This window comes from Pelmatolapia mariae, linkage group LG5, assembly GCF_036321145.2.
Source record: "Pelmatolapia mariae isolate MD_Pm_ZW linkage group LG5, Pm_UMD_F_2, whole genome shotgun sequence".
In the NCBI taxonomy this organism is placed as follows: Eukaryota; Metazoa; Chordata; class Actinopteri; order Cichliformes; family Cichlidae; genus Pelmatolapia; species Pelmatolapia mariae.
The window spans coordinates 17907602-17928159 of NC_086231.1; the positions used below are offsets into that span (position 1 = coordinate 17907602).

At 39.0% G+C, this 20558-nt stretch overlaps 1 protein-coding gene across 4 annotated transcripts in view; it reads right to left on the reverse strand.

Moving 5' to 3' along the window:
• pparg (peroxisome proliferator-activated receptor gamma) overlaps positions 1 to 19326 on the reverse strand; it is a 43283-nt gene extending 23957 nt beyond the window's left edge. Inside the window, exon 1 of one of the 4 annotated variants that reach the window (XM_063473971.1) lies at positions 19239 to 19326. Coding sequence is in view for 1 of the 4 variants with exons in the window: in XM_063473968.1 (XP_063330038.1) it covers positions 18538 to 18589 (52 nt within the window). In the remaining 3 variants the exon portion in view is untranslated. Of the gene's footprint in view, positions 1 to 5901; positions 5994 to 18537; positions 18601 to 19090 lie in introns of those variants that run through there. The other 3 variants (XM_063473969.1, XM_063473968.1, XM_063473970.1) reach the window with 3 other exon arrangements.
• Positions 19327 to 20558: the final 1232 nt, after the last annotated feature.

Sequence of the window (20558 nt, forward strand, 5' to 3'; positions counted from 1 at the left end):
GGTCTACCTGTAAATCTAAACCTTTGCCACCGATTTAATGACATGCAAATTCATCCGTGGCTCTGCGCTGCAGCATTCTCATCACTGCAAAACAAACTGCTCAACACCAACTGACAGTAGGTCAAAATACTGCCATAACGCATCTTTTAAGATGAAACTGTTTCTGAAGAACAATTAGCGTCCACTCTAAATTGCAGTATGAGAACGATAATGTATTAGAAAAGCAGTATTAATGGAAAAAATTAGACTTTTGCAGACTGTTGCAAACAGGTTTATGTTACATGGTTTTTTTTGGTGGGGTATGTTACGCTCGAAACTGCGGTTTCTTGAATGCGTGTTTTTTGAAGTTTTCATTGGTAAAGTTCCAAGTAAGCTCACAAATAAAGACAGGAAGTCATTCTCTGAAAACCACACCCGGTGGAGGGGAAACCAATTGGCACCGCAATAAGCAACCGAGGTCCACATTTCTATACTCGCATTGTGGAAACGTTCAGCTAGCTAAGGACAGTACAATTCACTTGAGTGCATTTATGCAACGCTTTTCTAGTCCTAGAGACCACTCGAGGCTCTTTGTCCAGTTGTAGAATTAAATATATTTATTTGAAAAAAAAACCCCAAAACTATATGCATATATATATATATATACACACACATTTATCAAAATCAGACATTAAAGGTTGATTGGCGGAGGTTTATTTTGAGATCTGGTGGCAGCTTCTGTAGTTCAGCTCATCAACCTTTACCCTCTATTGATTATATACCAATTGCCCACAGTGGGTTTTTTTGTTTTTGGTTCTTTCAGTTTAAATAAAGGTCAGAATTTCAGCACAAAAGTCTTACAAGTTTAGAAAACAGCAACAATTTAAAGGACTGCTATGCAGAAACCTACAGGATCTTGAATGGACTCCTGATTCTGGTTCAGGGTCGTCACTAGAGCGTATTAACTGGACGGGTAACCGATTTTGACATTTGGCTTAAGTCACTTAGTCACTTTGCTATTGCCTATAAATATGTCAATAAATAAATAAAGAAATGCACTTGTACTCACACAGGCTACGCCCAGAGGTTGTAAACTAAAAAGCACAGTGATACCCATTTAAAAGAGACCATTACTAAACCTAAACCGGCCCACCCTTACAGGTAACACAACAAATTTAGGCATAAACAAGCTACTTTAAACGACACCCTCGCAGAGAACTGTAGCCACATTTTAAAAAGGTGCAAAAATATCCAAAATGTAATAGACTACAGAGGCAAACCAGGAGAATGACAGAATAGATTTTTTTTCAAGGCAAAGAAGTGGACCAGTGAACTCACCAAAGGTTAAAATGACTGTGAGTGCAGAATATTTTTTACCACATTTTCATTTCTTTTGTAATTTTTGAGTGGGGTCATGCTTTAAAACTACTTTCACAAGCCGATGAGTGATCTGTTTCAAGTTTTAAAGAGAAATTAGGAGTACTTCCTAAAGTCTGACCTGCACATGCCCTGCTGTTCCGTGTCCTCCTCGGTCGTGCTAACCAGAAGGTTATCTGGCTATCTATCAGCACAGTTCAGCATAATGTCGACGCTGCTCTGGCTCGATGGTAAAATATGCAACTGTGCAGCAAAACTAAGCGGGTTTATGTAAAAAACAAGTAACAACATGGAAGGAGCAGAGATGCTTTAACCAATAAATAAATCATAGCAACTATGACCATCTTTCATTTGCAGTCTGTGAGCACTATTACTACACACACAGATTGCATGCCATAAAAGAGACGGAGCCCAAATATATACTGGCAGATTTAAATCAGTTATGTACTGCACTTTTTTATGTTATTTATTTCCAATTTTACTTTTATGGTAGAAATGAGTATATGTGAATATTTGGCTGCTATTTTCCACTGCTACACTAGTGGGTATCTGCTTTCTTTATGCTGTTGTGTTAGTGTCAAATTAACTTACATGCTAATACTCATTGGATTAAAGTAACACTTGACTCAATGCACAGTGGGGTCCATAGTCTAACAGTCTGTCAGATTTCTTTATTTTTGCTAGTTTATGATGGGAAGATGAAGGCCGATCCGGCGTCTTTCTAAACATCAGCAATGAAAACTGGATATATTTCCTGTGCTTGTAACAGGACTGTGCTGAAATTCTGACCTTGATTTAAACTGAAGAGACTGTGAAAAAACACAGAGGAGAGCGGGCAATTTATAAATAATCAATAGAGGAAAAAGTTCAGTGACCTTCCAAACAACCTTTCACAATCACCACCAAATCTCAAAATAAACCTCCCTCCGCTCCTCAACCTTTACTGCCTGATTTGGAAAAAAATAAGTGTAACAAAAGAATACAACAAATTATGCAACAGGACAAAGCCAAAATAGCAATACTCAGGTGGCATAGTAGCACCAGCTATAAAAATGGCTTGAAATGGCTCCAAATTACTTGGCACAACATCCCTGTGGAACAAACATCCTCCTCATCCTCCTCAACTGCATATTGTTTCCTCTCTACTTGTTTGGAATGTGGTGGCGAAAATCAATAGGGGGTCCACTTAAAATTCACATCAACTGTGACATTGTTTCACAGCGAGTGAGAGAAAGCATCTGCGTGTCCACATGCTGTAACTTCCACTGCCCTGGAAGCTGGTGACTATTAATAAACAGAGAAACCTGGATATTTTTCCATATGCTGGCCAGGTGCCAGCTGATCTAAAGCTAAAATAGCACCGGAGCAACTTGCGCTCTCGTTGGCATGAAGTCATCAGGACACAGAAAATTAGCAGGAGAGTGAGTTCTGACAAAAGGCAAGAGAGATAAAGCAGGAAGGGTGAAAGAGAGCGAGTTCCCAGACCACCAAAAGAAATCAAGCTGGACCCCAGAGACTTTGAAAAAACTCTTCTCTTAGGAAATTCATGCTCTGTGCTCACCACCACATGGGAAGGAAAAAAAAGGGAAGGAGAGTGGCAGTTAAACCAAGGTGCTTAAATTATGTTGCAATCATAGGTAAAAAGTTTTTTTCCTATAGCTCCTCTTCTTGGAAACGCTACAGTGCAAAAGCAACCAAATTAACCTGATTTTATCAGACTGGTTTGTGGGAAAGCAACCTGTCAGAGTTTATAAAAAGTGAGGGATGACTAGTGAGGGACACGCAGTATGTTTCAAAAGGTGTGTAAATGTGAGCACGTGTGACAGTTGTTTCCTGCCAGTTCTCAAATTTCCACATGTCAGAACTTGATTTCCACGTAAGAGTACAGTGTGTAGGAGTACTTTCTATTGGCTATTGCCTCACTCGCGACCTAATAACAAAGGCCCAACGGCAATCTGGCAGGCAGGTCTGGCAGGCTGCTGTACCTGAACAAGCCAGACAGTGTGTGTGGGAGCAAACACACAGCGAGACACATCAGCATTTTCTGCGAAATGAGCTCATACAAACAGGGACAAGAAGTGTCCAATTACTTTAGAGGAGAGAGAAGCTATTATTACATGAAACAGCAAGACCAAAATGTTAACTTTAAGAGTGAGTGTCGTGTTGTTTTTTCGCAGCCTGGATGCAGCAACTTCGGAAAAAAGAGGGAAAAACAGGGGGTCAGACTGAGAGATGTGAAATCTTTCCTTCAGGGGCCGAGTTGCAAAACAAATGTGACGCTTTTTAATGTTCATATTTCTTCACAGCGCCAATAATTTGGTCCAAAACAGAATGAAGAAAATGCAAGAGATCAGATTACTTCACAGAAAGCGTTTAAAGTCCTGTCTGTAGCTTTGAGCGCTGTTTTGACAATCAAGGGAACAAGCCTCTTACTTACCTTTTAAAGCACTACTAGCAAAGCGTAACAAAAACACTAAAAGATGCAAAACGTGCAGAAGAAGGAAAAACCCCTACAGTCAGAAAAAATCCAGCATCATAATTCTTCTTTTTGAGTGTTTAACAGCACTCCAGCAAGAGTGCTATTAAACATAAGTCAGGCAAGAGTAAAGAGGAGTTAAGAACATGAGAGACGTTAACACAGAAATCAGCCTCGTATACTTAGTAAAGGGAGAACCTGCCCTGCTACATTCAAGGCAGTAACACTCTTATCTTCGCTGTTTGAATAAAAACTATTCAACTTGTCTGAAGGCGAGGGCTGAACCACGCATATCAAACCAGGCAATCTCTCATTCAACACATGTGGCTGGAAATATATTCTGTTTCCACATGAAAGCTGAAAAAAAAAAAGTTCTTGCAAAAAAAAAGCAACAAGTTTTTTTTTCATATATCACAACTAAGTGAAGAAAAATAGATAAATATAGACGTGCACTACAAAGAAGAGCTGCATAGTTACTAAACAAACCTTAGTCTAACAGTCTAACAGTTTTCTAGCCGTTGCTTTTATGAGATCCTGACGATAAAGTGACATGTTGCAGAGTATTTCCCCTGTAGAAGAGAGCATTTTTTTCCTCTTTTCTTTCTTTCTTTCTTTTCTTGCACAGTAAGCTGTTTATTTTACCAGCTTTTCTGTGCACATGAATGCGTTGAAGTGCGACAGAGAGAGAGAAAGAAAGAGAGTTAGTGCAGAGAGTTCTGTGACTTCCTGACCTCTTCATGTAAAACAGTATGTGGTTCGCTGTCAGTGACTAAAACAAAGATATGCCCGCCTGCACGTCTGCACAGTCCCCACAAATTCTTTGAAAAGATTAGTGTGCTTTATTTTTGCCTCGATAGTCCTGCATAAGGAAGCTGTGGGACACTGGAAAAAGCATGCATTGTAAAAAAATATTGTGGTTTATTTGACTAAGCAACCTAGTTTACAAAATGAGATGGTAGGAGATGCACTTAAAAAAACAGCAACGTTTAAAAGGCCGAATGCAGTCAAATGCAAAAAAAGAAGAAAAAAATACCCAGAAAGAAAAAAATCATCATCATACGCATTAAAAAAAAAAATTCTGGTGGTGTGAAGCCACAGTGGACAGAATTACCTGAAAAGGGCCTCCCCCTCTGCACCTGAATGATCAAACGGGAGAGTGATGGAAAACCATGTGCACCCAAGGTGTCAGGCAGAGGTTTGGACTGCCCTGTCAGTAGAATCGAGAGTCTCCTCTTGTCTGAAAACCCACATACTTGGTTGGTACTGAATTTACTCACCAGAAATCTTCAAAGTTTGACACAGTGGGAGGTTAGAAACCACAAGTTTTGTCTGGTTGGCACAGCTCTGAGTAAAACAGCATCCAGACAACCTTTCTCTGATTTCAATTTGATTTTTGTCTCTCTCTCTTTTTTTGTTTCAACTTCAAAAGCTAGGAAAATTGAGCACTGATAACACTAAGTCAACCTGAGGTCAGATCAGGAGAGAGGCAAAATTAACATAAGTACGAATAAATCAAAGAAAATGCACCTCCCTCTTTAAAAGAGACAAAAACAAAGCAAAACCGAGGCTGTTCTCTAATCCTAAAATGTCCTGCTAATCATAATTTTAATTTATTCTATTGAAAGGAGTCTTGCATTAACACCAGAAATACACCCACACACACATTTAAAAAAAAAAAAAAATCTGAATTGGTGCTCTTACTACACACACAAAAAAGAAAAAAACTCTTTGAGCCAAAGGTTTTTGTTTTGAGTGATGCTACCAAATATCATGATAATCTTGCTTACACACCAAAACATGTCCATAAAGTGATAAACGGTCTGTCAAGGCAAGTCAAATAAAACTGGCTGACCTCTAGTATCTCACTGATCAGTGCTGATGTCTGCTCGCAGATAACTGACTGGATGCCACGATTAAATGTACGATTTAACTGCAGCTTCCTGATCATGATTGGTCTTTGTACTTGTTGGTTTATTAAGGCTATCCAAAGCAGAGAATGTTCAAACAAGATAATGAACAGCAACACACACACACGCGCGCGCGCACGGGGTACAGCACGGTCCACTCACCCTGCTTCTCCTGTTTTGGTTCAGAGTCTTCAGTGTCCGCTAAATGACCAATAAGTGACAGTGGCAGTGACAGGAGCAGAGACTACTGTGAGTGAGCTTGTGTGTGTGTGTGTGTGTGGTCATGTTTTTCCTCAGGAAGTGATGACCAATAGAAAGGGAACTACACACACATTTTCTCCTTCTGACAGAGTCTGGGCTCAGCAAAAGTTCAGACAGCAAACTATCATGTGGTCTGTGTGTGTGTCTGTGTGTGTGGTTTTATTGTCAGTTTTATATGTGTCATTCATTTTTATATATTTTTATGTGCGCATGTCGCTGCTGTATTAAATAGACAGTGCATATTTGTGTATGTGTGGCCATGTGCTTCAAGTTGTTTTCTTGTATACAGTTTTTCTTCTAGTTTCATGTGTCTAAGTGTGTGTGTGTGTGTGTGAGGTGGTAGACATCAGATGCAGATGATTTCCTGTTGCTACACACTGACAGGCAAGCTCATCATGCCTCTTTGGTTGCACTTCTCTCCCTCCGCTCAGTCACTCTGTGTCGATGTGACCATGGTGACGCACTCACTCCTCATGCGATTTCTAACCCAAGAACATTAACATGAACATAATAGTTCCCTGATTTGATTTCTTACAAGAAAAGCACCGCTGTTTAACCTCATGAGCTGGGGTCAGACGCTCACTATCTCTTTTGTTGTTGAGATTTAATCTGAACAGATTTCAACAATGTAGCAAACTCCTCAACACAACAGATGTGCTGTATAGTTCAGTCTCTGTATGCATAAATACATAGCACTGATAGATTATTCCAGCTCTTTACAGCACACTGTTTTTCTTGTGTGACTCCAAATTGGTTTATAGACAGATTCTATTGGATTTCAGTTTATCTGTTGTCTGTTTCAATTATATATTAAAGAAAGAACTGAAATTTTCATCTCTCATTATGAGAAATTCTACTAAACTCACGTTCCAAAGCCAAGTAATAGAGAAGTGGTTTCTTCTTTCAGCTTCCATCTGCAATTGTACATCATGTGACTCCACAAGAATGTACAAATCGCAACTTAACCTAGAAAAATTATCCCCCAAAAGGCATTTAGCATATCAAAAAAGAGACAAGTGATTGACATACTAAAAAAAAAATCCAGAGACAGAGTCTCTGCTTGCATATTAACATCAAACAGTTATTGACAGACTGTCATTTTGGCCCTAAGGGTCAAGGCTGGAGAGGTAGGAGGAGAGTGGTTTAGTTTGAAACTTTCACAGTTAGTGTGCACAAGGGAAACAACCGGTCCTCCCAACAATATAGTGAATGACCCAAATATTTTCTAAGAACTAAAGTCTTCAGTTCTTATAAAGATTAAAAAACAAAATAAAGCAAAAATACTTTTAAAAAATGTAAAAAATAAAATGGTTAGATCAGAGTGAATTTTACAAGCACTGGGCAGATTTAAAATGCAGCATTTGTGCTTGTAAATATCATTTTTCATGTAAAATAACTTATTTTTTGAGGCCATTCACGTCTTAATCTAACAACTCACACACTACAAGGTGGCTGCCCACACATTCGCAGATATACCACCGGGATTAACAATTCGAACGAGACAGAGAACTGTAGTTTTGACGGTACAAACCTCAGGTACAACTTGAAACTGTCTCTGAGAAACCTCAGGTGTGTGGGGGGAAATTGTCGAAAATGACTCACTGACCATATCATACAACTGTTTTTCCATTTATCAAGAGACTAGGTTTTGTGTCTTTGTACATCATGGTATACGTGTTTCTGTATATATCATACGTGCTGATATTCATATAAGTTGGTTTAACCAATATTAAACAGAGATTTCTTTGTATATATGAAATCAAGCATTAGAAAATGCTGCTATTCATTGTGAATTTAATGCGAGACTTGTCTTTGTAGCCAAGGTGTTGAGATGTACTAGCTTAAAATAATGGCTACCATAGAGGAGAACATTTATACAGGCTCAGTTTTATGTGCTTATTTATGATTCGGCTTGCATTATAGCAAATGCCACGGCGCAATGATGGCACTGATTTGACCCAAAAAAACCAAGAACTGCAGTAGGAAATGATCTTCTTTACCTACACATTAGAACACAATGTGGCAGATTTGTCGGAACAACTGTTCCGCTGGGGCACAATATGCAAATTACCTACTTCATATCTGCATATGCGAAAGTGAAAGTGGCATAATACTTAATTTCTGTGTTCATTCTGAGTGTTTACACTGAAAAATGCATAATTTATGCATAATTGTTCTTACGTTCTTGCTGCCAGCTCTCTAAACATTTTGGAGCTGCATTATGTAACTAGCACAAATGTGGCATTAGCTCAGTGAGGGCGGGGTAGTACATGCTTGAACACTAGCTATAAACTATGAAGACTGCGAAAACCACACATGAGAATGACTGGTTAATACGTGGATTAGTGTCATAGCTGGTTACGACATGAACCTAAATGACCAGTTTGGTATTTCAGAGGACGTGATTTTTGACTGAGATGATCAAACAAGAGCGAGAGCTCGCAGTCAGTTAGCTTAAGTTAGCATGAAAACAGGAAATGGAGAAGCAGCAAGGATGTCCATGTCTAAAAATAAAAACACCTACCAGTACCGCTAAAGCTAACTAAATGAAATGTTTCACTACTTGGAGAAATGTAAAACTTGTAGCAATCATAAGCTGTAACAACAATAAATAAACTGTTTAACCAAAAATGTTAAACTACTCTTTTAATTCTTAGCTCCAGACTGATATGATTAGGTGAAAAAATAATTATTCCAATGAGATAATACAGTGGTCATTCGTTAATTGCGGGAGTTACTTTCTAAAAATAACCCGCAAAAAGCAAAATCCGGAAAGTCAGCTTTATTTTTTTACAATTATTATAGATGTTTTAAGGTTGTAAAACCCCTCACTACACACTTTATACACTTTTCTCAGACAGGCATGAACATTTTTACACCTTTCTCTCTTGTTTAAACACTCTCAAAGTTCAAACCTTCGTAGAAAAATAACTCCAGTATTATAGAATGAAACCATCTTCAGAGTCACACTGCTAGTGATCGAAGATTTATGTAAATTTGACAAGCTGAATGCATTCTGTACTGGACAGGAGACACGGGACAGAGGAGCATGATTTACAATGGTCTACAGCCGATCGGGACGCAGAACACAATGCACTCTATCAAAAAAAAAGCATGCAAAATTGCACTAAAAAAATCCACGAAACGGCGAGGCCGCGAAAGGTGAAACGCGATATTGCAAGGGACCACTGTACTAGTTTACCTCTTTCTTGCCATTTTTAGGCAGTTTGGTTTTTAACGATAATATATCTCACTTGTGCAACAACAGTCATACAACATCGCCCTGCCAACACCAGATGCATTTGGTTTTGCTCATAGTATCCCTTCCGCTGATCAGTCATCATATCAGCTATCCTTAAAATATCATTCTATTTATTATCCACTCAACAATCATAATGAGTAACCACATTTTGCTTGGCCTGGGTGCCAGTAAAATTGTAAAAAAAAAAAACAAGAAAAAACCCCACACCAAATATTTTAGCTCATATGACTCTATAACGTTGAAAAATTCGCTGTCATTCTGTGCGATGGCTTGGCAGAATCACCCATGGACACACATCTGCACACATGTTCAAAATATGTTTTCATTGTGTCAAATGACAGTGCGGCTCCTGTAGCACTGGACACTCTTGATCGTATTAAACATAGTGAGATGTGCAAGGACGCATACACAGTATGCTGCTTTTGTTTGTTGCTTATATGTTGCAAGACAAATAAATAATGGGAAACGATGTACAAAGGGATCAGCAGATGTTTCGAAACCTTAGTCCTGGCTGACTGCTCTTTCTAGACATCGCCTTGGTTGAAAAAAATTGTTGCAAAAGTTGTGCCATGTCTGCAGTGTTTCCTTGCCATGTGCTCAAGATCCTTCTAAAACATCTCCTGGATGCCCTTCTCGGATTTTCTTGCAAGGGTAAGTGTGCATGCAAGAACTGTTTTACATTTGACTTTTGACAGTTAGAGTACAACGAAATAAACAAAAAAAATTCTCGCTTGCTGAAAGAGCGAGAACTGTTTGAGTGAGAAGAGGGCAACCTAAACTCACGAACTCTTGCTCTGAAGACCATATTCTATCCTACTGATCTACTCAACTTATTAAATAAAGCACACTACTGAGTTATATTGCTGGCATTTGGAGGCAGAGAGATAAACACAGATGCATACGTTCATCATACAAAATATAAGACAGAAGAATTTACATGTCAGAAATACATTTTTGCAAGCTCATTTTTTAAGGGGTGGGGGGGCAATCTGGTAATACTAGTTTTTTATGAGCAGGAAATGTTTTGGATTTCATAATCAAATAAGCTGTCAATCAGATACTGTTGTATTAAAAAAATTAAACAAAGGAACATTCATTTGCCTTCTTTATCACAATACATATCAAGCCACTGGTGGTGACACAGTGGTGCAGTGGTTAGCACCGACATGCCACAGCAAGAAGGTTCTTGGTTCTAATCTCCTGGGTGGCTTAGGCCTTACTGTCTGTAGTTTGCATGTCCTCCCTGTCCCTGCATGGATTTTCCCTCAAGATACAGTCCTTCTCTCTGTGTGAGCCCTCCAGCAGACTAGCAACCTATCCAGAATATACCCTCCCACTATTAGCCGGCACAGGCTCTGTGACACTAAGTTGGATGGATGACTGATATTTATACTGTAAATGGACACAAAATCAACATCTGTCCATGTATGCATCTGCAGGGTCAGCTTTCTTGAGATAACAACGTTTCATCTGCTGTGTTTGCTGGTTAGTAGGCTATACATAAACACATGGGAAAAGCCAAACAAAGAGCGATAGAGCACCTGCTTTTTTCTTTTCTTTTTTTTTTTAGCTGTAATGCTTTTTATGTATGCATCTGCTTCTATACATGCTTCTGTTTTTAGAATCATGAGTTTTCACAATAATTTGAGGACATGAACTCTCACCCAGTTCCTTTAAATAGCTATGAGTTAATGGTTGATGAGTCCCTTGAGCCTCAAGATCTTCCTCAGTGGTTAAGGGGAAGGAGTGGTTGCATGCTGTCATGGTCACAAACACACAGATTTTCACACATCCACTCGCAAATACTACCTGTGTGAGCAATGGTGTCACATGTACAAGACATGTATGTAAGGACATGTGTGCACAGCATAAATGGAGCACAGTCCGGGGCACTCCTTTCCTTTATGAGAAGAGAACAAAGTCAAACTTTATCTATCTTTGTTGCACAGTCCAGACACATGTGTTTCAGACATCTAGCACTGAAAACATGAAACAGGTTAAAAAAACAAAAAAACAAAAGGATGGAGCAAGAATGAAAACAATGAGGATAATATGAAAAACAAGGACAGTGCGATCACTGCTTCATGCTGTGACACATGTGTCTATATGATGATCACATACGTTAATCATCAACCTCTATATGCTTATGATCCCAGCTGTGAAAGTCATGTGAGAATACGCACAAGCAATGATTTATTGCTAAACTTGCGTGTTGATAAACACAGGGAGTGAGAAGCAGGGTGATATGGTAGGAAAGGGGAGAGGTGCAATGTAGGAAGGGTCATGCCCTGTTCCTCGAAGCGGAGAGGAAAAGACGGGAGTGTGCTCCCGTCAACTGCACTTAACTGGACAATAACAAAGCGACACATGACGTGAATCTCATTCAAAGAACACACTGTAAATATGAGTGCCAGGAAAGGTGTATGCAGAAAGAAACATCACAAAATTTCTGTGAGGGCTAAAGGACGTATAAGAAGAAGGTCAGAGTTGGCTCAGGAAGTGTGTGCTCTCTACCACACGCTGGACTGGTGGCAAAGATAAATGTATATTCATGAACAGGAGTGTAAGACTGGATGAAACAGTGTCCAGTCCTTGGCATGCTGTTATGTTTTTGGACGCTAAGCAGCCAAACACATGTAAGTGCAAATAACAAGTGGACATTTACATTCAAACATGGAATACCTAAAAATCACTGACATAAAGCTTTAGACTTGAGTCAACTGTAAAAGATAATGGTTGTTTATCCTTTTTTTAAAAACAGTTTAAACTATCAGCCAGATCTGGCAGTGATGACTTCACTGGTAACTTGTGCCTGGTGTACCCCTCCTCTTGCCCTGTGACAGCTGAGATAGACTCCAGTTTGACGAGAGCTTACCCAACACTAAAGATATTCACAGAGATTAATGACAACATTGGTTGATAAGCATGACAAATGAATTCAGATGGAAACTTTTTAACCACTTCTTGGAGAGGTGAAAATTTTTTTTCCATAAAGACGCAAGCTGCTGGCAGTTGTTGTTCCTGTTTTATTTTTTTAAGGTTATTTGGCATTTGGTTATGATTAGCCAATTTTAAATTGAGGAGGTGGATTGCAGAAATCAGCCAGATCATTCAGAGAAGAATCTGAACTGGATATGGCATTAAGCAATGCCATATCCAGTAAACCCAAGAAGCACATCAAGTATGAGTCAGTTTCAAGTTCCCAATAGAGACCAGATTTTGACCTGATGAGATGCTTTTTGCTCCCACATCTTTTTAAAAGGGAAATTAGGACAGAGGTTACTAGATATCCCTACAGTCTGTTGAATAATTTCTGTGTTAAAGTGCATTGGCAAGAAAATCCTTCTTGCGAGTGTATGCCAGTATATGTGTGTAACTGTGTGACTGGACGTGCGTGTTTTGTGTCTTTGGGGCTGATTGTGTCAGACTCCCATGAGGCCTCAGAAGCTCCAGGTTCAGTTTGTTCCAGTTGTTTTCAAGTCATTAATTTAACTTTTTTTGTCTGACAGGATGCAGAGGTAAATCTGAGGATGGGTCCTTTCCCTGGGTAGTTCCAGGTCATCAGCTATAAGAAAGCTAAATTAGTAAGGAGAATCCTGATGGGGTATATCTACATGCAAACGATACTCTTGTAACACAGTATAATTTATTATTCTACTAAAGTCAGTATCGCTTTGCTGTGTTCATAATTTCTCCAAGTTGTTTTAACATTTTCATAGTAATGTTCTTATCTAACATTTCGGTAACGGTTTACAATGCAGTCGCTGGCTAAGGCTCTAATTGCTGTAAAATGTTCATGTATTTTGCCTGAATTATTAGAATTAATTATGAGAAATTACTCAGTGGACCATATTATGAATCTGGATTGACTGGAAACCAAATCCCCCTCCAACCTCAGCCTCATGTTGCAGTTTTTTGTGTCCGACAATGACTATTTTTGGCTCAAGATGCAGGATTAGTGTCTCAACAATGTTGGCTAAATGCAATGTAAGTCTGAGATTTGTACTGACTGTTCTGGCTCAGTAGGTTAGAACACGGTGTTAGTAATGTCAGAGTTTCACGCAGATCTGTTGTCTTGTACTCACCACTAAAACATCTAGAAGGGCTAGTCAACAGATTACCAGGTTAATGTCCACAACTATTTTTGCACCATAATGGGAAGAGCTCCTAATGTTACAGCACCAGCTTATTTTCTTCAATAATACCCTTTTTGTTGGACTGTTAAAGGAGGATTCTGTCATGGTCCTGGGTCTTGGACACAGTTTTTGAGTTTGTTATCGTCTTGTTTTTCATTCTTTGGGATTTAAGAAATTTTTTAGTTTTAGTTCTGTATTAGTTAGTCTTGAGTTTTGTATTCTCAAGTGCATCTGAGTTTGTTTTTTTCAAGTTCTTGGATCTTGTTTTATTATGTTAGTCCTCTTTCATGCCTGCTGTGTTATTGGTCTCATCTCTGTCTCTGTGTTCTATCTGGTTTCCCTGTCCTTTCATGTTAATTCATCATTGGACGAGTTCCTGTGTCAAGTTCACGTGTCTCAGTTTAGGTCTCATTTTGTGTTGTTTCCTGTTTTATTTTGATAGTCTCCTTACTGATGTAGAGTTTAGTTTTGCTTCCCCTGTCTCATCAGTCAGATTCTTTTCAGCTGTGTTCCCCCGTGTGTCCTCCCGCTTTAGCTTCTCCCTGTGTATATCTTGTATGCATCCCCCTCTGTTCTTTGTTGCATTCTCCCTCATGGTGTGTGAGTTTCCATAACCCTATCAGTCCATCCATTTATCCCCCACTCTGTACAGTAATTTGGTTAGTTAGTTGTTCCTTTCTAGCTGTGATGCACTTTGGGTCCAGTATCTGCCTGCCACACACCTGTCTCACATGACAGATTCCAGTATTTCTTTTGTTTTTTATATCACTATACTCAGTAAGGTTTCTCCCAGTATCACCTGTAACAATACAATTGTACCGTTATAAAAAAGTCAGAAAGGATATTAATCGTGAACATCCAGGGCCATCCTCAATCATCCAGGCAAGGAAAACTGAAAAATCGGAATCAACTTTTTGGGGTGAACATTCAAAGTATCATGCAGCCAACAGATTAGCTAAACAGGGTCATTTGAAACCAATAAACAGATTAAATCTGAAAATACCATTAATAAATCATTACTCCATCCAAGTATGAGCATAGACAATCTAAAAGATGGCTGTAGCTTTTGGGGTCCGAAAAGTGAAGCCAATGCGTACATGCCTTTTAACTTGCACTCAACGATGGCCACCAGGGGGGGAAACTTGTAATTGAAGCCTATGGGAAAACGACTTATAAACTTGACCTCTGGAAACATTTAGCTTAAAGACTCAAGAACTCATTTTATTTAATATAAATATTAAATTAAAAAAAATCATTACACAAATGACCATGCTGTATTTCAGAAATGAGGAATATATGCGGAACGCTCATTGTCTAATGACTTGGGATCGACCGCCATTAGAGAAAAGGCATGCGGTTTCACAGTCAGAACCAGCTCTCGTTGCATCCGGTTTCAAAATACCAAGATGGCAGCGGTGAAAATGTTTATCTCGAAGCCTCAAATAGGGACTTCAAAAATAAACACGTGACGTCACGTTAGCTACATCCAGTATGACTGTGATCAAAGCTGAACCAGGAAGTTACTCCAAACTTTAGGAAGTCCGGGTAAAATTGTACTTGTGTATCTTTTCACCAAAAATTACTTTTGTTAAAAGGCTCTACGAATATTGCAACGCAATAGTTAACTGGTTCGCTACCTCCATGATGTATGTCAGATAAAACCACTGTGTTCCAGACATATTGTCTCTTCGTTTTCAAGCATGTTAAAGTTGATAACAGATTAACATGCTTGAGCAGGGGTAATCTTAACGATCAATAAATCGTTTCTCATTATTCAGGGTAAAATGCCTGAATTTTTGCAGAGAACTCTAAATTAATAACAATCAATAGATTAATCCATGACAATAACAATAGTAAACAATAGTAAAGATATATGATAGTAAAGGTTGGATAGGTCGACAGATCTCTAATAAAATTAGGGCCTTTATTAGGGCTTTAATACGAGCCCCAGGAAAACGTGATTCCTCATGTTCACAGTCTAAAATCGAGGCAGCAATTTTAAGCGGGCATCAGAAGAGAAATACCTGAAAGGCATCATATTTACACTTGGCAACTAAAACATGCTCCCTTCCCACACAAACACAGATGTATTTAGGACAGCATGTAAAGAAATGAGAAACATGAGTCACTTCTCAGGTAGCAGGTGTTGTTGTGATTTAGGAATCATTGTGAGAGTGATAATGCGAACAGGTGCTGTGGTTGCAAAAAAGTTTATCTTGCCAAAGGTTCTGTCGACTCAATTTGCATTGTTTAAAAACCCCACATCTAACACATTCAGCATGCTAAACTTCAGACTCAATCTTCTGATTCAGTCTAAGAAATGGTGAAATGTTAAGCAGAGGGAAGTTTTGACATTTCCTAAATATACAGTTGATGTTGATCAGCTCTAAATATACAATAATGCAAAAATACGACCCTGCAAAAATAGGCTAAAAATCAAGTAACTCATAATGCTTATCAATGCAAATAAAATCAGTATAGAAATCAACAAAGACACAAATTTTACAATAAAGAGGAGGGGACACTGGTTTAAAGAAAGGGAGACCAGACATAAAAGTTTACCTAGTAAAGCAGAATTTTTCATTCGTAAATAACCTGCTTGTGCCCCATATTTCGGTTGTCAGTAGAATTCTGCAGCCAAAATGTTGCTTTAAACATACAGTAAATGGTGAAATGATTGGCCTTGAAGTTAATAATTACACCCAATTGAAAAAACAAATACATGACCTTAAGGCTAAACTGCGTCAAATACGCATGTCATCAGATAAAAGTAAATCAAACACGCAGTTTTGAAAAACACAGTAAGAATAAGTTAATCTGATATATAGTAAACAAACCAAAGTGTTGGTGGTGTAGAAACAAAAGTGGTTAATTATCTGTGGGCTGTATAGGAACGTGCCATTCTCTTTTATCTGGATTTTATGTAGACACAAATGCGCACACTGTCTTCCTTCCTTTCATGCAGTGATTATGCTTGGCTCTTAGCGAGGTTTTGTAACATTTTAAAACCGCTGGATAGAGGAGCGGCAACTCTCTCATCATAGATTTCAAATTAACACAGATTTTCAAGAACTAAGGCAATTCTCTGTGCGGAGGTGTTTTTAAGAGGCTGAACTTTGTCTCTGTGGCTTTGTGCAGAAGTATATCATCTACGGAAAGTCAAACAAGACTTTCAGCACGTGTGATGGACAACAAAAACATAGCATGGTATCTTGAGGCACTCCTTTCATTTATGGCAACTAAGCAAAGTCCAAATCTATCACAGTCATTCTCTCACACGCACCAACACACACACACACACACACACACACACACACACACACACACACACACACACACACACACACACACACACACACACACATGTCTGGTTTGCTATCCTCGTGGGGACATCCCATTGACATAATGCTTTCCCTAGCCCCTTACCCTAACCCTAACCATTAAAAATGAATGCCTAACCCTAACCCTTACCCTAAACCTAACCATAACCTAATTGTAACCCTGACAGTAAAACCGCATTTTGAGTGTGAAAATTGCTTTCAACCCCGAGGGGACCTGGATTTTGGTCCCCACGGTGCAGAAAGTCCCCACCAGGATAGTAAAAGTCAGATTTTGGTCCCCACCAGGATAGTACGAACCCGTACACACACACACACACACACACACACACACACCTCACTTCAGCAGTTATATAACCAGACAGGCAATAATGCACTGATTGATGATGTATCAACACACTCAATTGGGTAGTGTCAGATTTTAAGCAGCGTATGCAGAGATTACAGGCTAATTTCACCAAAGATATGAGATATTGCTCTAACTGATTAAAGTTCCCGGAGATTTTAGACACAAATATTTGAATCTGTTTGCGTATCAGACACAGTGAAACAAAAGATTCAAAAAGCTAACAAAAAGTCTTTGTCAAACAGAGTATTACCAAACTTGACATGACAGCAACGCAAATGACTTCAACAAAATGTTGTAAACCCAGTAAAACGATATTACAGCATGAATCTAGAGGAGTTAATCAGAAAGAAAAAAAACATTTTTACAACTTCTCATATTTTAAGTTCTCTGATTTTAAAATAGCCGTATTACATCAAGGGTCACGTTGCATGGACGTTTAATCTGTGAGATCATTCTGCTAAATGTCTAATAATTCACAGGATGAGTTTGAGTATGAATGCTGCTGTTACTTGAGATCACCCTTAAAAATGTACTACTGCTACTTTTAAATAAAATAACTCCTGTTTTGTCGACACCGTTTCTCTGACTTTCTGACTTAATTGTTAAAAATATATTGCTGCTGACTTTCCACTATCTTTATCTTTGCTGAATATTATGATAAAACATGACTGCTTCAGCTCATTTACTACCACTGACATGTACTTACTCACTTGGGGAGCTGTTTTTACACTTGCCTTAGACTGATTCCCAATCTTTGGTTTTGAGGGTCAACGTACCGTGACAATAAACCTGCTGTGATTTTAAATATAACATATAATAGTCTCAGAAGGAAAGTAAACAGACCGAACACATGAAATGTCTTGTGCATGTAAATAGCAAACTAAGTTTTCAATGAAAAGTTGTGATTTGCACGATATAATGGATAAAATGGTGATTGTTGCTGTTCTAAAATGTCTCTGAACGTTTTTCCAGCAACTCCACGGTGTTATGAGACGAGTGACATGAAGATCATACAAAGCGATGAGGAAAACAGTTGAACTTATTGTGACACTCTTACGCTTTACACGGGGCTCTTACAAGTTTTCTCACCGTGTGTCATTACTGAGTCTTAAAAGAATACCATAAAGACATCACCTATCACACAGCTGCGCAGCAAGCCTCAAAGAGAAACGAGTGTTTAACTCTGAGCTCCAGTCAACAATATTGCTGAGTCACCACCATTATTTTCCTGTCAATTCCAAGAACACAGAACTGCCTGAAGCGTGTGTGACATATCCACAAATTCCACGTATGACACAAAAGGTACAGACTTCACAGAAGTACGCATCCAAGAATGTATTGTATAGACCCTGTAAAAAGCCTATTTTACTCAGATAAATGCTTATGGAGGTATTCTACAAAGTTTCTCAGCACGACATACACAGAAACAAACAAAGCATTCCTCGCACTCACCAGAGAAGCTGTGGTCAGTTTGATGGGTAAAATCTCTGCCTGGTGTTTGCATGTCAAGCTCACACTCACACTATGGCCTTCAGGCACACTATGGCCCAACACCTGACTTTGTGTCAGTTGTCAGTCCTGTGGCCGCCCCCTCTCCCCCCCCTCTCCCCCCGTCATTGCCACCCCCAATCTGTGTGCCACAGCCATCCTGTCACACTGTAGGCTACCTGTGCGTGTCCACCTTAACATTTACACCGGGGACAATACGCACAAATAAAACCTGATTTAGACACAGCTGGATAAATCAACAAGTCTCCAGCTGGAATCTACCTGTTTAAACTACTTTTTAATCAAATCACCCGCAAGCATGTTTTCTTTCTTTTTTTTGGTTCACGTGCACGAATATTTAATATCAGATTAGACTGCAACAGTGTAATATTAACCAGTCTTCATTAATTTAAATAACTTTCTCCCCCCTACGGGTGCTTTCCCGTATTTTCTCACCCAGCCCAGCAACCGCAACACTCAGCGCAGCAGACTCTGTGCCGACCGGAAGGTGACTGACCTGATCGGTGTGTTGAGGCGCAGAGGAGACAGCGCACACTCTCTGTTTCTGAAGCTGGATGGTTTGTCTTTTATTTTCGGTGGTGTTAAATTTCTTTCAAAACTCGAAAAAACCCCCCACAAACAAACAACGGAAAACCCAAACAAACCGTGGCGTCCGCACCGTGCGCACGGGAGCGCGGCGTCAAAGAGGTCCGGTGTGTTTGCTGTGCGGTTTTCTGCTCAAGCAGCAGCAGCAGCTGTGGTCGTGTCTGCCTGCCTCTCTCTCGCTCTCTCTCCTCCCTCCTCTCAACACAACCGATCGGGATCTTGAGGACACAGGCAGAGGCATCAAATTACCCATTATAGTGGATTTTCTCAGTTGTTTGCCCCATATGGGAGAAACAGGTAATGTAAAATTCAGACCTAAAAGTGTTGTTTCTTAGGTGTTTAGCCATGTGGAACAAATAACTTAAAGGAATAGTTCCACCTTTTCAGCAAAGCACATATTCACTTTCTTGCCTAACTTGCAGGTAGCTAAGATAGTTTGATATAATTTTGACTATAGGCAAGAGCTCAGTGGGTTACCTTAGACCAAAGACTGCTAAAAGAAAAAAAAAAAATCACATTTTGGTATGGTTAAAAACTAATAAAATCCACTTACCACTTGTGAAAAGCTCCTCTAACTAAGATGCACCAATAGTAAACTGCATTCGTATATCATTTACCTGCTATGTGTCACGCTATTTTTTTTTCCGGGAACTGTGTATGGAACAAGTGAGTCTCCTTAAAGTATTGTTCCCCTCCAAGAACTAGTTCGGCTTTTAGATACTGGTTTTGCAGATTAAGCAAGTAAGGTTACATTTTATTTGGTAAGGGGTTTTTTTAAGTTTTTTTTTTTTTTTTTTTTTTTTTTTTACATTTATTTCTTTTTATTTTTAGTAAAATAACCAGTTGAACATGGCAAGAAAAAGTAATTTCAGTTTAATGTAATTTATATATCGTGATTCACTAGAATCGTTATAAAAATACTCCATTACTCAATTACACGTACTTAAACTTTGACAGTTTTCATTATGGAGAAAAAAAGGCACACACTGAGAAGTCATAGCTTGGATTAACTCTCTTGTTTGGTATTATTGGATCACTAATACTGATGCATTCACGTGTAAGCACGGGTTTGTTGATGTAGTTTCTTAAGGTGGGGCTCGTTTTATTTCCAGTACTGGTCGGTAGCTTAATCGAAAACAGTGCAACGTGTTTTCTAAGCTGACGTCTTGTGTACATCAAATCTGAAAGCTAACTTGTAACTACTTCATTAGTAGCAGCTGTACTAAACTGTTAACCATCTAATTTAAATTTCGATATTAAGTTCATTCCCCAATAACAGTGAATTGTTCCTTTGATACTCAGTCACTTGACAGTAAGTGGTTGCTTGTTTTGTTGCTGTCTGTCGGGCTCCCCCCCTCTTAGTCACTTAGTTTACCAGT